A 16,490-nucleotide genomic window follows, 5' to 3' on the forward strand; every position below is an offset into this window, starting at 1 on the left:
TAATGGAAATAAAAACAAAAATAAACAAATGGGACCTAATGAAACTTAAAAGCTTTTGCAAAGCAAAGGAAACTACAAACAAGACAAAATGACAACCCTCAGAATGGGAGAAAATATTTGCACATGAATCAATGGACAAAGGATTAATCTCCAAAATATATAAACAGCTCATGCAGCTCAACATTAAAAAAACAAACAACCCAATCCAAAAATGGGCAGAAGACCTAAGTAGACATTTCTCCAAAGAAGACATACAGATGGCCAAGAAGCACATGAAAAGCTGCTCAACATCACTAATTATTAGAGAAATGCAAATCAAAACTACAATGAGCTATCACCTCACACCAGTTAGAATGGGCATCATCAGAAAATCTACAAAAAACAAATGCTGGAGAGGGTGTGGAGAAAAGGGAACCCTCTTGCACTGTTGGTGGGAATGTAAATTGATACAGCCACTATGGAGAACAGTATGGAGGTTCCTTAAAAAACTAAAAATAGAATTACCATATGACCCAGCAATCCCACTACTGGGCATATACCCAGAGAAAACCATAATTCAAAGAGACACATGCTCCCCAATGTTCATTGCAGCACTATTTACAATAGCCAGGTCATGGAAGCAACCTAAATGCCCATCAGCAGATGAATGGATAAAGAAGATGTGGTACATATATACAACGGAATATTACTCAGCCATAAAAAGGAACGAAATTGGGTCATTTGTAGAGAGGTGGATGGATCTAGAGACTGTCATACAGAGTGTAGTAAGTCAGAAAGAGAAAAACAAATATCATATATTAACGCATATATGTGGAACCTAGAAAAATGGTACAGATGAACCGGTTTGCAGGGCAGAAATAGAGACACAGATGTAGGGAACAAACGTATGGATACCAAGGGGGAAAAGTAGTGGGGGGCTGGTGGTGGTGGGATGAATTGGGTTTGACGTATATACACTAATATGTATAAAATAGATAACTAATAAGAACCTGCTGTTTAAAATAAATAAATAAATAAATAAATGAAAAGTTCTCTTAATATAATTTTTATCAACTTAGTGAAATTCTAAATCTCTTATAAGATTTGAAATTTCATTTTCAAATCCATCTGCATTATAAGCAGGGAAGGATTAATGAGTGGTAATCAATTTTATAAGTGGTCAGTTTTCTTACTGAATATTGTCAAGTTATAATCTTGTTTTCCCACGCAACCTTATCAATGTGGAGATTCAGATAATAAATTTTCAAAAACTGAGTAAAGAACCGTTCCATCCTACCTCTGCCACTCCAGTAAAAACATTTAAGAAACTAGCTAAAGAGACTATTGGCTGGGAAACTCCTTAGCTTCCTCATACCTCAACCCATATACCTTTCTGAATGTGGAGGTATGCTAATAATTAGCTACTTTTGTGTTAGTATTTCACAATTATCACTGGCCATGTCTATCTAGAAAAGCATTTCAAAAGAATGATATTCTTATTAAGCCACTGAAATTACTTCCATTTGCCATTGTTTAATTCTTATCTAATCTCACCAAACCGAAGTTTTACAGCCCAGACATCAGGACACGTGCTGCGCATTATACAGAATTACATAGGACAGCTATACGTTAATAGAACTCTGGATCAGTAGTTTCCAAACCAAGGTCTGGCTGCTTATATAACATGGCTGCATAGGATTCAAATGAGAAACTGTTCTTTTAACCTACTCCTAATAATTCTGATTCTGCAGGTATGAGGTAGGACAAGGAATCTATTGTTTAAAGCTTCCAAGGGATTCTCCTAAGTAGCAGGTTTGAAGAACAGTGGATTAGATAAACTTTAAAGCCTCTTCCAGTTCTCCATGATTCAAAAACTAAAATTTTAATTGCAAAATTTCACATAACAGGAAGCCATTAAGGAAGCTATTTTTCTCTTAGAGTCTTACCTAACTCACCTGAAATTATACCTTTTTGGTAGTCATTAACTTTGATGGCCAGCCTTTTAACAAAATGATGCTACCTCAAAATCAGAACTACCAGAGACAGCAAAGCAACAGGAACCTAAATATCTGGAGATTTTCTTTCACTTCTTTTATACTTTGATGATGAATCATAACTGAACTAACTAGTCAAAAATGAAGCTATAAATACTATAAATGTCTTAAAAAGATAAGATTTCAACACCCAATTGATTCTGTACTGACTCCAGGTCAAATTTAATTTCCGACTAATAAAGTATCTTTAATTATTTCCCAGATAACCTACTAAGATGTGATACTTAATCTGATGTTTGTCACCTATCCAAAATATTGTAAATGGATATGTAAAAATAAAAAAGAGAATAAACATACATAGCTTTAATGCTTTCAGTGAGGTTTGTTTCAAAAGAGAGAAACTGCTTTCCTCTCTTTGTGAAGCCTCTGATTTCAGATCCTGCAGCAATAAAAATTTTCTCCTGGGGCGTGTTAAGAATCCCTCCTAGTTCCAACCTTGCAATCTTCTGCCCAGGTAAAGTCTTGAAGACTGTCTGCAAAAATCATTGAGGAAAAAATTAAGTACACAAATTTATTCCAAGTATTTTCTTTTACCATAAAAAATGCTGTGATTTTAAACTTACAAAATATTATAGTTCTAAATAGGAACACCTTTAGATACAAATGTATCCAGTGGTCTTCTGGGTTTTTTGCTAAATATCTTCAAACTTTGCAACGTTTATTCCCACACACGTTGCATTTCAATGACATCATTAAAATCTAAACTCTTGCAACTCAAAGCAGGGTTCGCTAAGCAGCAGCATTAGCGTCACTTACCTTATTAGAAGTGCAGACTCTCAGGCCCAACCCCAGAGCTACTGAATGAGAATCTGCATTTTACCAAGATTCCTCAGCTGGTTCCAGTAGACATGTTTTATACCTTAATCATCTTTTTAAAACTAATCTCTCCTGGTTCCCTTACAATTTTATAAATTTTAGTAGTATAAATAAAGGACTGTAGAATTTACTGAAAACCTGAGCATATAACTTCATATCTCTCTATTTAATTGGAAATATTTGCATCCTTAGTTTATTCCTCATTATCTTCTATTTTATTATTGGCATCAGTTTCTTCCCTTCACCGTCAATGACTTATACACAGAGAATAAAATATCTGGAAGGATATATGAACAATGGAAACACTGAGTTTCTGATAGTTTTTACCCTCTTCATCTTTTTGCAAATTTCATATAATGTTAAATGAATATAAGAGTTCACATCTCAGACTCATCACTTGTAAACTATGATCTGGGAACATGATGATGTAAAACTCACTTCCTTGGTTAGGCTATATTAAGTGGCAAAGGTGATGCGATGGTCACGTCCATGTTACACTGTTACATAAGACTCCATCTTAGCAGACTGGACAGATTTCCCTGTTGGCCTGAAGAAGCAGTTCACCATGTTGTGAGAGAGCCTGTGAGAAGAGCGCATGGCAAGGAACTGTGGGGGGCCTCAGGACGCTGAAAGCAGGCCCTGGCTTATGGACAGCAATAAAGTGGGGACCTCAGTCCAACAACAGTAAAGAACTGGATTCTTTCAACAACTACATGGGCTTGGAACAGGACCCTGAGCTCCAGAAAGAAACAGAGCCTGGCTGTACCTGTGTTGCAGGCACATGAGGCCTCGAGCTTGGACTCCTGTCCCATGAGATAATAAATGTGTTTCGTTTTAAGCCCCTAAATTTGAGGTAACTTGTTACACAGCATAAAAAACTAGTATATCACCCTAGGCTGTCAAAGATGTTTTACGAACAGCTAGCAAATGACTCTCATGCTGCCTGTAGCCTCATACTTCATATGACTACTTCCCTCAACCTATTTTTCATTATGCTTTAGAAAAAATTTTAATGTAGGAGTATTCAAAAGGTACACATACCACTGCTTCTCCCTTCTTCATGCCAAAGCACATAACTACTCCATCATGATCTCCAACAACCACCTGTAACAGATTGAGGAGAATCTAAAATTACTGTTATTATGCCCTACTAACTTATATGGGGAAAACAAGATTCTCAATATATAAATTATGATTTTAAAAGTAGATATCAGAAAATCTAGTAAAGACATCCCCACAAAAAATATCCACCAAAGAATTGTAAGAAAGGGCCAAAGAGAAGGCTATGAAGAGTCGTTACGGAAGTAGCTGGCTTTCTGTTCTGTTCCTACAAGGTAAACAGAACAAGAAAATCGAGACAAATGGCAAGGAGGCAATTATTTTTTTCCCTTAACTGGAGCATAAAAACATTTTAAGATTAACCTTTAAAAAATTATCAGGCACTTCCCTGGTGGCGCAGTGGTTAAGAGTCCGCCTGCGAATGAAGGGGACACGGGTTCGAGCCCTGGTCCGGGAAGATCCCACATGCCATGGAGCAGCTAAGCCCATGCGCCACAACTACTGAGCATGAGCTCTAGAGCCCGCAAGCCACAACTACTGAGCCTGAGTGCCACAACTACGGAAGCCTGCGCACCTAGAGCCCATGCTCTGCAACAAGAGAAGCCACCGCAATGAGAAACCCGCACATCACAGCAAAGAGTAGCCTCCACTCACCGCAACTAGAGAAAGCCTGCACGCAGCAACAAAGACCCAATGTAGCCAAAAATAAATAATTTATATATTAAAAAAAAATTATCAAAATGAGGTTGTGACAGACCTAGTTGATATTTTTAAAACTTATTTTTTATTTTTATTGACGTATAGTTGATTTACCTAATTAAACTTAAAAGCTTTTGCAAAGCAAAGGAAACCACCAAAAAAATGAAAAGACAACCTATCGAATGGGAGAAAACATGTGCAAATAATAAGACCAATAAGGGGTTAATATCCAAAATATGTAAGCAGCTCATACAACTTAACATAAAAAATAACAAACAACCTGATTAAAAAATGGGCAGAAGACCTGAACAGACATTTTTCCAAAGAGGAAATGCAGACGGCCAACAGGCACATGAAAAGATGCTCAACACCGCTAATCATCAGGGAAAGCTAATCATCAGGGAGATGCAAATCAAAACCACAATGAGATATCACCTCACACCAGTCAGAATGGCTATCATCAAAAAGAACACAAATAACAAATGTTGGCGAGGATGTGCAGAAAAGGGAGACCCTCATACACTGTTGGTGGGAATGTAAATTGATGCAGCCACAGTGGAGAACAGTAAGGAGGTTCCTCAAACAACTAAAAATAGAACTACCATATGACCCAGCAATGCCACTCCTGGGTATATATCCAAAAAAAAAACAAAACCATGAATTCCAAAAGATACATGCACCCTAATGTTCACAGCAGCATTACTTACAATTGCCAAGATATGGAAGGAACCTAAGTGTCCGTCAGCAGATGATGGATAAAGAATACTACTCAGCCATAAAAAAGAATAAAATTTTGCCTTTTGCAACAACATGGATGGACTTGGAGGGCATTATGCTAAGTGAAATAAGTCAGACAGAGAAAGACAAACTGTATGATAACATTTGTATGTGGAATCTAAAAAATACAACAAACTAGTGAATATTAAAAAAAAAAAAGTAGCAGACTCACAGATATAGAAAACAAACTACCAGTGGTTACCAGTGGGGAGAGGGAAGGAGGAGGGGCAACACAGGAGTAGGGGATTAAAAGATACAAACTACTATGTATAAAATAAGCTACAAGGATATACAGTATAACACAGGGAATATAGCCAATATTTTATAATAACTGTAAATGGAATATAACCTTGAAAAATTATGAATCACTATATTGTACACCTGTAACATATAATATTATACACCAACTATATTTCAATAAAAAAGAAATAAAATAATAAAATGATCTTTTAAAAAAAAAGTGTAGAAGAGTCCTGAGACCAAAAAGTTTGAGAAGTGTTGCTCTAGTTGCGTGAATACAATAAATGACAATCAAAAATCTGTTGATTTATCCTGATAAAATGTTAATATATAGGAATACTGTATTATTTTGCAGCTATTAAAATATCCTACTAGTCTACCAAGAAATTATAATTGTCTTATGGAAATCACAGGATTAATATTTCTATAAAAATAATCAATATTGTTAGTTAAATGTAAAGATTAACATCAATATATTTAATTACTCTTAAAAATATGATAAAGTTTTTAAAAAGCATTTTCTCTACAATCTATTGTGATTTTTTATTTCTTTTTTCATATACACAATCTGGTACACACAGGGTAAGTTATTACCAGAAAAATGGAATATGGTTTTCAACTAGTTTGCTTATACTATTTACTAATTGTACATAATAATTATAATGTCCAAGAAACTTACTGTCTATAAATGTCCCTTGGTATTCCAATCTCTGTTCAAATGAAAAGAAATTCATTTCCATTTTAGCCTTGGAATTTAAAAAAAAACTTATCAATAATGAAGGAAATATAAACCTCTCCTCTGTCAGAGCTGAAGAGATATGGAGAAATCAGTATCTCTACGTTACCTTTTGTGTGGCTCTATATCTTGAAGCAGGAAGTAGCTTCATCGTCTTCTGAGAGGTCACTCCCACCTAAGGAAACACATCAGCTGCCTGGTGAGTGATTTCTGATACACTAATGTGAAGTTATTAAATCAGAGATTAAAAGGACCAGCAGATTCTAATCATAGTAGGCCTCAGTTTTTTTATTGCAATTAATTAGTGATATGAAATAATTATTATCAGCAACGAACTTATTTTCTAATGAAATATGCTACAAAAGTCAGAACACAGGAAACAATCAAAAATAGTAAAACTGGGCTTCCCTGGTGGCGCAGTGGTTGAGAATCTGCCTGCCAGTGCAGGGGACACGGGTTCGAGCCCTGGTCTGGGAAGATCCCACATGCCACGGAGCAACTAAGCCCGTGAGCCACAACTACTGAGCCTGCGCGTCTGGAGCCTGTGCCCCGCAACAAGAGGCCGCGACAGGGAAAGGCCCGCGCACCGCGATGAAGAGTGGCCCCCGCTTGCCGCAACTAGAGAAAGCCCTCGCACAGAAATGAAGACCCAACACAGCCATAAAAATAAATAAATAAATAAAATTAAAAAAAAAATAGTAAAACTTATGCTATAAAGTTGTCAAGTCAAAAATAATAACGTGGCATTACTGGTAAGATACTTCACACCAAAAAAATATTTCTATAAGCCTTCTTTTACAACTTCATACAGTTGTTAAAGTGTGTTTGTAATTTAAAATCTTTGGAAATAGATTCGTTATTATTGAAAACGAAACATAAAAGATTTTAGCTAAAATACCACCATGCTGATGACAATGACATCCAATCTAACTGATGATGAAGATTATTTTACAAAAGGTACAGAAGATGAAAACAGCACGGTTTGCTCAGCAGGGCACTGTCACTAGTGGTGCATGGTTAGGGCAGGAGAATGGGACCAAAGAGAGAGAAACTGGAGGAGACAACAGACCACGAAAGAATTTACATATAGTATAGGTCTATCCTTTAATTCTGAATTCTAGGGAGTAGTATTAAAGTTTAATCTGATTCGTATTTTTGAAACATCAATCTAGCAATGATGTGAAGGACTGCTTGGAGGGAGGTAAGCTGGAGGCTAGGAGCTATTTCAATTATCCAAGCAAGAGAAGATGAGGACTGAACTAGGGGTAACAGAGATGGAGGGAGCAAATGGGACAGACTCATGAGATATTTAGGAGATAGAAGCAGCAAAATGTGGTGACCAGATGGATATGGAAGATATTAAGGTGGGAAGTACCTAGCATGACTCTCAAGGAAAGTGACAGGACAAACATTTGTACCATTAGCCAAAACAGGATTACTGAAAAAGGAGATGGAGAAGGAGAGAAAGTCTAGGGCTGAAATACTGAGAGGCAGGGTGGTGTAACAGAAGGAACACAAGCTCTGGAGTCAGAGACTTTGTTTCAAATAGGAACTCCATCCTTTCCGCTATCGTGTAAATCACTTTCTCTGAGCCCCTTGATCCTCATGTACCTACTCTGGGAATTTTTATGAGGATTAAATATATGTACGTGTGTTAAGATCTGAGAATAAACTAGACGCTCGAAAACGGCTGTCACTGCTTTTATTATGATCTGGCTCGTGGCGTCCAGCTCACAGTAAGAAACAGGTATCTGGCGCTGCGCAGAAGGGGCTGGGTACAGATGGCGATCAGGGAGTTAGAAGCTGCAGCCGGGGAGGAGAAGAAGGGCCCCGGGTAGGAATCCGGGAGCGCATCAGGACATTCGGAGCATCTTCAGGACCTGGCAGACGCCAGCACCGCGGGGGCGCGGGCTCCCTCTTTCCAAGTCCCCGTGGACCGTCACCAACAAGCCGGAGTTGCCCGTGAGCAAGGTGTCTGGAGGGTGGCACCCAGATCCGCTCCTGTGCCGCCGCATCGGCGCCGAGACACCCCAACAGACGCCAGTGGAAGGATCGAATCCTCTCAGGGAGCGCAGCTCAGCCCGCGCAGCGACCGCCCCAACCCCTCAGGTTTACCTGTAAATAATCCGCTCGGTTTAAATTCAGATCCATGACGGAGGCACGGACGCGCTGGGCAGCGCCAGGCCAGGACAGGTGGGGTAGAGGCTGCGGGACCCCAGGCCTCCGAAGGGAAAAAGCTCGCTTCCCACCTGAGGGCCAACGCCAGCTACTAAGGGCTCAGTGGGGGATGCAAAGGCGGAGCGTCAGGGCAGCGGCGTCCTGCGTGACGTCCGTACGTTCCTGCGAGAGGGCCCCGGATGGAAATGAAGCCCCACCCCCCTCCCGACAGACCGCCCACTGACTTAACCTGCTCCAATGAGAGGCGGAGAGGAACGGAGGGCGAGGTCCAGGAGACCTGAGAAGGGTGGTTTCCAGGGAGACCGGAGACGCAGTCTTGGCTACGCCTCCGCCACCGCCCTGAGCCCGAAGTCTTAAGTCTTTTCTGTGTAGAGCCTTGACTTGAAGCCCTGGTAGATTCTGACCTGTTTCACCGCCACTAGAAAGGATCCCTGAAAGAATTAGGTTTCACCGCCATAGGAGTTAGCTTACAGCAGCATAGGAGTTCTCAAACTTTTGGCCCTAGGACCCCTTTACAAAACTCATATAAACTATTGAGGACCCCAAAGACCTTTTGGTTATATGAATTATCTATTGATATTTACCATATTAGAAATTAGAACTAAGTTTCTAAAAAATATATTGAAAAAAAAATGAACTCATTATATAAATATTTTAATGAAAAATAACTATTTTCCAAAATAAAGAAAAGTAAAAAGACTGGCTTTGTTTGCAAATCTATTCACTGTTCACCTGAACAGTGAACAGGGGAGTCCCAGATCTACTTCTGCATACAATCTATTGGTATATGTTTTTTTTTTTGTTTCTTTGTAAGTATATGAAGAAAATGTGGTCCAAACTCAACAAGTGGTAGTTTTTGAAAAGTTAGCTGCAATGTGGAATGTGGCTTCATTATACAACATCCCCAAAAGTCCATTTGTTAATATCATCACAGATTCCATCAGAAAAGTTTTGAAGTGTTGGAAAGTTGTCAACCTCAGATGGCAGATACAAATTTTTGAAAAATTCTAATTTGTGCTTAAAAGCTTGAATTTGAAGCATTGGCAACAAATGTCAATTATTTGCCTTGAAATGATAGTTTTCCTTCTTGAATTCACAAGAAAGTGTATGCCAAGTCTAAATAATCATAATTTGTCTGTCAGTCGTGCTTTCAAAAAAAGTGTTCCATGAAAAAAGCAGCGAGTTCAGCTAGCAATTCAAATAATCATACAAGTGCATTTCCTTGAAACAACTAATGTACTTCCGTATTCAGTAGAAATGCTTCATGCATACTTCCCATGTCACCCCACAGAGTATGTACTCGGACTTCCTTGGTGATCCAGTGGTTAAGACTCCGCCCTTCCGGGCTTCCCTGGTGGCGCAGTGGTTGAGAACCTGCCTGCTAATGCAGGAGACGCAGGTTCGGGCCCTGGCCTGGGAAGATCCCACGTGCCGCGGAGCGGCTGGGCCCGTGAGCCACAGTTGCTGAGCCTGCGCGTCTGGAGCCTGTGCTCCGCAGCGGGAGAGGCCGCGATGGTGAGAGGCCTGCGCAGCGCGATGAAGAGTGGCCCCCACTTGCCACAACCAGAGAAAGCCCTCGCACAGAAACGAAGACCCAACACAGCCAAAAATAAATAAATTAATTAATTAATTAAAAAAAAAAAAAAAAAGTAACTGAAGTGAAAAACCAATTGAGGACACAAAACAAGGCAAAAATATTAAAAAAAAAAAAAAAAAAAAAGACTCCGCCCTTCCGCTGCAGGGAGCCCCGGTTCGATCCCTGGTGGAGGAACTAAGATCCCACATGCCACGTGGCGTGGCCGAATTAAAAAATAAAAATGATATGTACTAAGAGTAGGGGCTTTCATAAAGAACATTTTTACATGAAACTTTGTTTCCTGTCAATGTGTGGCCTTGATCCACGCTTAAGTACCAGCAGTATTAACCAACCTTGCTTTTGTACCCTTAGTACAAATGTCAACACAGTGAAAAAGTTAAGTAGCATCTTAGTTTTATGAAAATACCTTCAAAATCACAGACCCCACTGAAAAGGCCTTAGGGACCCTCTGACTATTGCTGGCCTGTAGTGACCCATGATCTGATTGAAAGCTGACCTTCCTTGACTCACTTTCATCAGTCCTTCCTTTGTGCATACCACACTCTGCCTACAGAAATACTACAGATGAATAAGTGGTTTCTGTGGTCTACTGGGGAGAGTTCACAAATGATTTCTGTGGTCTACTAGGGGAGAGTTCACAAATGTTTGTGAAACAAGAATTAAGCCCTTGAGAAGAGGTTCTTAAGAAAAGAAATTATTTCCTACACAGAGATCTGAGAAGGTTTTGCCTAGGTCCCAGGATGTTCCAGACAATTCTTTTGCTGAGGCCAAAATAACTCAGTATTGAAATAGACAACAATGCCTGAAGATGGTATAGCTGTGTAGAAATTTGGAGAAAATATCAATTTAGACTCAACAAAAATACAGATAAATTTTAGAAGTAAATTGAAAATGTAAAGCCATAGCGGAGATAAAATAGAATTGTTATAGAATTTTATGGAATTTAGGGGGTTAGAAGGTGTATTAGTTAGATAGAGCCGCCATAATAAAGTAGTACAGTGGCTTAGACAACAGAAATTTATTTTCTATAATGATCTCACAGGCTAGGATTACAAAATCAAGTTGTCAGCAGGGAACCAAACCAATCCTCTGAGGCATTTCTCCTGGGCGTGTAGATGGCTGTCTTCTCCCTGTTTCTTCACATGGTCTTCCTTCTGTGTTCGTCTGTGTCCTAATCTCCTCCTCTAATAAGGCCATCAGTCATGCAGGATAAAGGCCCACCCTAGTGACCTAACTTTAACTTAATTATCTCTTTAAAGGTCCTTTCTCCAAATACAGTCACATTCTGAGGTACTGGGGGTTAGGATTTCAACATATGAATTTGGTGGGGGCTGGGGGGTGGGGGGGGGGGAGGCACAATTCAGCCCATAACAGAAAGGAATTTGTTTCATCTTGAAAAGAATAGAAGAAGCCACAAAGAAGAAACAGATATGAAAAACAAAGATTAGACATTTCAATATGTCACAAAAATTTTAAAACAAAAAAATTTAGGACTTCCCTGGTGGCGCAGTGGTTAAGAATCCGCCTGCCAATGCAGGGGACACGGGTTTGAGCCCTGGTCCGGGAAGATCGCACATGTCGCGGAGCAACTAAGCCCGTGTGCCACAACTACTGAGCCCACGTGCCACAACTACTGAAGCCCGCACACCTAGAGCCTGTGCTCCACAACAAGAGAAGCCACTGCAATGAAAAGCCAGCACACCGCAACAAAGAGTAGCCCCCACTCAATGCAACTAGAGAAAGCCCGTGCACAGCAACGAAGACCCAATGCAGCCAAAAAATAAATAAATAAATAAATAAATTTATAAACAAAAAACAAAAAAAATTTAGGGTAAATATGTGCAGTTAGTATCTTAATAAACAGTTCATACAAATATTAAAAAAAGAAATATAATTATTCTAATAAGAAAAACATGAACAGACAATACACAAAGAAGGTGGCTGCTGAACAAACATATAGAAATTTGTTACCTTCACTTGTAATCAATAATATTAAAGCAAGATACCTTTTTTTGCCTTTCAAATTGGAAAATAAATTTAAATGATACCACTATATGCTGTAGAGAGAGCGTGTTCTCATCATCCATGATGCTTTAAACTAGTAATAAAACCCTTTTCAAAAGCAACTTAGTAATGTATATCCAAATCTATAAATTATGGGGTGATATTTTTAACCTATAACCCCCATTCTGGATATTTAGTCTATGAAAACAACACAAAATAGGTTAGAAGCCATGATCGAGGCATTATTTAAAGTAGGACCCTAACTGTCCAATAATAGGGGAGTATTGCCTCCCTCCACTTTCCGGGCTACTATGCAGCCATTGAAAGTGAAAATAATGAAGGCTGTATAGCAATGTGGAAAGTGCTCAGGATGATAATTTTAAAAGAATATCAAATTGTGTGTATACTATGACTTCAATTATAGGAAAAGACTGTTAAGAAATATACCAAAAAAACTTCAGTCGGTTATAAATTGAAGAATTATGAGCTTCTCCTCCTGTTTTTTTGTTTTCCATAAGGTGTTTATTTTAAGGGTCATCTGTTTAACTCTGCATAGTTTCCAAAGTACGCAATCCACTGTCCCAGTGATTGCAAGTTTCTGATAAAGGGTATTCTAAGACGGTGAGTACCGAATCTTCCCACCGTCTATTTTCTCGTTTCCCTTTTTAGGTCCTGGCAGTTCATGTTAACAATTTAAGGAAAATGGTACCGATATCAATATTGTTATGTTTTTGTATTATAACAAACAAACCATCAAAATGTCAAAAACCTGGTGAAGTGGACAGACATTATCTTTTTAAAAATGATACTTGGGAAATATTAATAGTATTCCAGGACTGGGTGAAATCTTAGAAAATATTAATTCAATGTTTTCCCTTTTGGATTCACAAACTATTTTCATAGTAGTATATAATCCTTCAAAGCCCTTAGGAATTTTAATAATAACTTAATTTTTTCACTGTGTGGTTTTGCAATTAATTTTGTATAATTTTTGCATAGAAATGTAACTTTAAAGCAAAGGTATTTAGATTGCTATTTAATTAAGGTGGCATTATAGAATTCATCTTTATACAATATTTATAATATTTGTAATAAAAACATAGGCTGGCAATGCTTATTTTCCATTTAACAAGTGATGCCCACTGTTTATTTCACTTTCAGTTAATTGTGTAAAAGATGAGAGGTTTTCTTTTGAAGATCAACTTTTAAAACATAGAAATGAGGCTATGACATATTATCAAAAATAAATAAAAAGAGCTTGTATGATATGTTACTTGGAATTCTTTCATTCTGCATCTAGAAAAGGCAAGGGATGTATTTTGTATTTTTAAGTACTGTGTTCTGTTTCAAAATAATGAGCAAAGGTTTCAAACTACTAATTTTAAGCACTTCTCAAATAATTAGCAGGGTGGGGAGTTTTTATTCACAATAAATGAAATGCAAAGTTAGACAAAATTGCCACTATATTTTCTGTTTTTAAACATGTCTTAAGGTAGTAGCGACATCTTGGTGGGCTACATTAAAAAAAACCAAAAGCCAAAACAAAACAAAGCAAAAAAACCCCAAAACACAACACAACACAACAAAACAAAACCCCAGAAGATTGCATCTCAGATGTGATAAAAACTGCCATGAGACAAATTTACTGAATTACCATGCACTTCAGTAACTTATAACCTTATGTTGTGGTTTTAAAGCAATCACTGTAAGCATAAATTAAACAACTCATTACTAAGAATAGAAGCATTAAATTCGTTATTCATTAATTGTGTTAAAACTATCAACACAGCTAGAGGAGGTTGGCTGAGTGACTGAGTCATGAGTATACATATTGCTCTCCACCAATATGTGGTACCAATTTGGAAACTCTCAAACTCTTGTTCTAAAAGAAAAAAAAAAAAGACAATTGAAAAAGAAAAAAGAAAAATAATAAATAGCCCTTTTAGGCTGACTTTAAATAAAAGCAAGATATGGAAACAGAGATCATTAACACCTTGGAAGATGATATTAACCTTCTGAAACACCTCTACAATGCCCAGAGACCAGGAACACCTGGTGTAGCATAACCCTGTTTGACTGGATAATGTATGAGACCAGAGAAGTTAAGTGATTTGTTTCAGGCCACACAATTAACAATTAATGTGGCTTCAGTTTCCTTTAGACATTGGCCATATGACACTTTACCATCTCATTTACAAAAGCTGCTCTCATTTGGTTTACACTTTTGAATTGAAATATGTTGGACATCATGGGGAAAGAGAATTATCCTAAATTATAATAACTTTGCTTTTTTTTTTTTTTTTTTTTTTTGGCTGGAGCGGTGTGGCTTGTGGAATCTTATTTCCCTGACCAGGGATCAAACCCGGCCCGCAGCAGTGAAAGCAAGCATGGAGTCCTAACCACTGGACTGCCAGGGAATTCCTTAACTTTGCTTTTAATAATCACAACATATTTATGTCATTTCTAAGTTTCAGTAGTACACAGAACTTTTTGAAGACACTGGATACTATTTTGCATAATCCCTTCTTTTATTTCAGGTCTATGAATCCAAGCTTCTCAACATATTGTGAATTCCATCAAGTCAAGGGTCCTCGATAAGTTTAATACAGCAAGCACTTACAAAGTGCCAAACTTTTTAAACAATAAGCCTAAGAAGCCAGTTGAGTGTTGCCTCCTTTCCTTGATCTTCTCTGTAACAGAGGAAAAAACTAAGCATAGCAAAGAGGTCAAAAAGTAAGAGATACTGGACTTTGATAGTCCTGTAATTAATCATAAGCACCTAAATGTCTTTTGCTAGACAAGTTGCTTTTGGTCCTGTTAAAGTGTTCCCTTCTCCAAGCTGCCCCACCAACTTCTTTGAGCTTTACTTTTAAGCCCAACATGCCTGTAACAATAGTAAGTGGGTCAAGGACTTGGTGGCCCAGGGCTATCATTAACCTCAAAGAAGTATTAATTCTCACGGTAATCCTCTAAACTAATCTTCACCTCACCCTTAAGTTACCACAGTAATACCTACGTCTTAGGGTGGTTCCCTAGACGGAAAGTCTGATTTGGATGTGGTGATTTATTGAGGGAATGCTCTCAGGAGAAACGGGGTTGGGGGGGGGGGGGGGAAGAAGGATAAAACAGGGAAGAAGCTAAAAAAAGATTTGGTCTCAGCTGGAGTCTAGCTGCAGCCTAATCCTATCCAAAGCTCTGAAACATGAATTGCACCAAAAGAGTTGGCCCTACCTTGACACAAGGGGACAGCTTTTTGTGCGTCCACACCAGTTGGTCGTTTGTTGGTGTGAGGAGGGGAGGTCATAACGACCAGACGAGGACAGGGTTGCTTTCTTTCAGCTGAGGGCAATTCCCTGGGGAACAGGATAGCTGGGAACTGTTAAGGAGCCAACACTCCGGATCTGAGAGATGCATGCCCTGGTCCATTAAAGGGGATCTGGGTAGGGCATCCATAGTATCAGTGGCATCTACCACACCTTGGTGTCACATCTTCCTCTTGACTACCACCCAGAAATTATAAAAAAAGAAAAAATGTGAAATATCAAAAACATACTAGTTTTACACAAGCACAGTAAATAAAGGAGACAAAACCCTATGTTGAGAGCTCTAGAGTTGTGAAAGGTATGGACTGAAAAGATGTATATACTCACATGGCATAGATGACATGAGTTTTATCTTCAGTCAAGACTCCAAGAATCCTAAACTAGCTGCTTTTTTTTTTTTTTAAACAGAACAGTCATACTTCTATTTATTTATTTTTATATTTATTTTTGGCTGTGTTGGGTCTTCGTTTCTGTGCGAGGGCTTTCTCTAGTTGCGGCGAGCAGGGGCCACTTCATCGTGGTGCGCGGGCCTCTCACTATCGCGGCCTCTCTTGTTGCGGAGCACAGGCTCCAGACGTGCAGGCTCAGTAATTGTGGCTCACGGGCCCAGCTGCTCCGTGGCATGTGGGATCTTCCCAGACCAGGGCTCGAACCCGTGTCCCCTGCATTGGCAGGCAGATTCTCAACCACTGCACCACCAGGGAAGCCCAAACTAGCTGCTTTTAACACTTTTACATTCAACATTTTTCCAACCCCAATTAAAAATATTACTTATTATTCTGCTCCATAGCTGTAAGCAAAAATATCCACACTTGGAATCATAGACAATACTATGTATAAGACTGAAAGTGTTGTCTATTATGGAAACTCCATATCTTTACTGTTTTAATATAAAGTATAGTAACATGTAACAATGAAAAATTCAGTATTTTATTCTGTTCTGAGGTATAACATAAAATACACAAAGTTTGAAAAATGTTTAAGACAAAATACTATTATCATAGCACAAAAGTTAATGAAATATCCTA

General features: G+C 38.5%; 1 protein-coding gene across 5 annotated transcripts in view; it reads right to left on the bottom strand.

The window, feature by feature from the left end:
• The window catches only part of BBS7 (Bardet-Biedl syndrome 7), a 44,161-nt gene extending 35,498 nt beyond the window's left edge, over window positions 1-8,663 (bottom strand). For 4 of the 5 annotated variants that reach the window (XM_007172405.3, XM_007172404.2, XM_057546271.1 and 1 more), the window contains exons 1-4: window positions 8,476-8,663; window positions 6,470-6,535; window positions 3,891-3,953; window positions 2,331-2,506 (exon numbers count right to left, since the gene is read on the bottom strand). In XM_007172405.3, coding sequence (XP_007172467.2) covers window positions 2,331-2,506; window positions 3,891-3,953; window positions 6,470-6,535; window positions 8,476-8,511 — 341 coding nt within the window. In that variant the 5' untranslated portion in view covers window positions 8,512-8,663. The remainder of the gene's footprint in view (window positions 1-2,330; window positions 2,507-3,890; window positions 3,954-6,469; window positions 6,536-8,475) is intronic. The other variant, XM_007172406.2, reaches the window with a different exon arrangement.
• Window positions 8,664-16,490: the final 7,827 nt, after the last annotated feature.

The sequence above is a fragment of the Balaenoptera acutorostrata genome, chromosome 5 (assembly GCF_949987535.1).
Source record: "Balaenoptera acutorostrata chromosome 5, mBalAcu1.1, whole genome shotgun sequence".
Lineage (NCBI taxonomy): Eukaryota > Metazoa > Chordata > Mammalia > Artiodactyla > Balaenopteridae > Balaenoptera > Balaenoptera acutorostrata.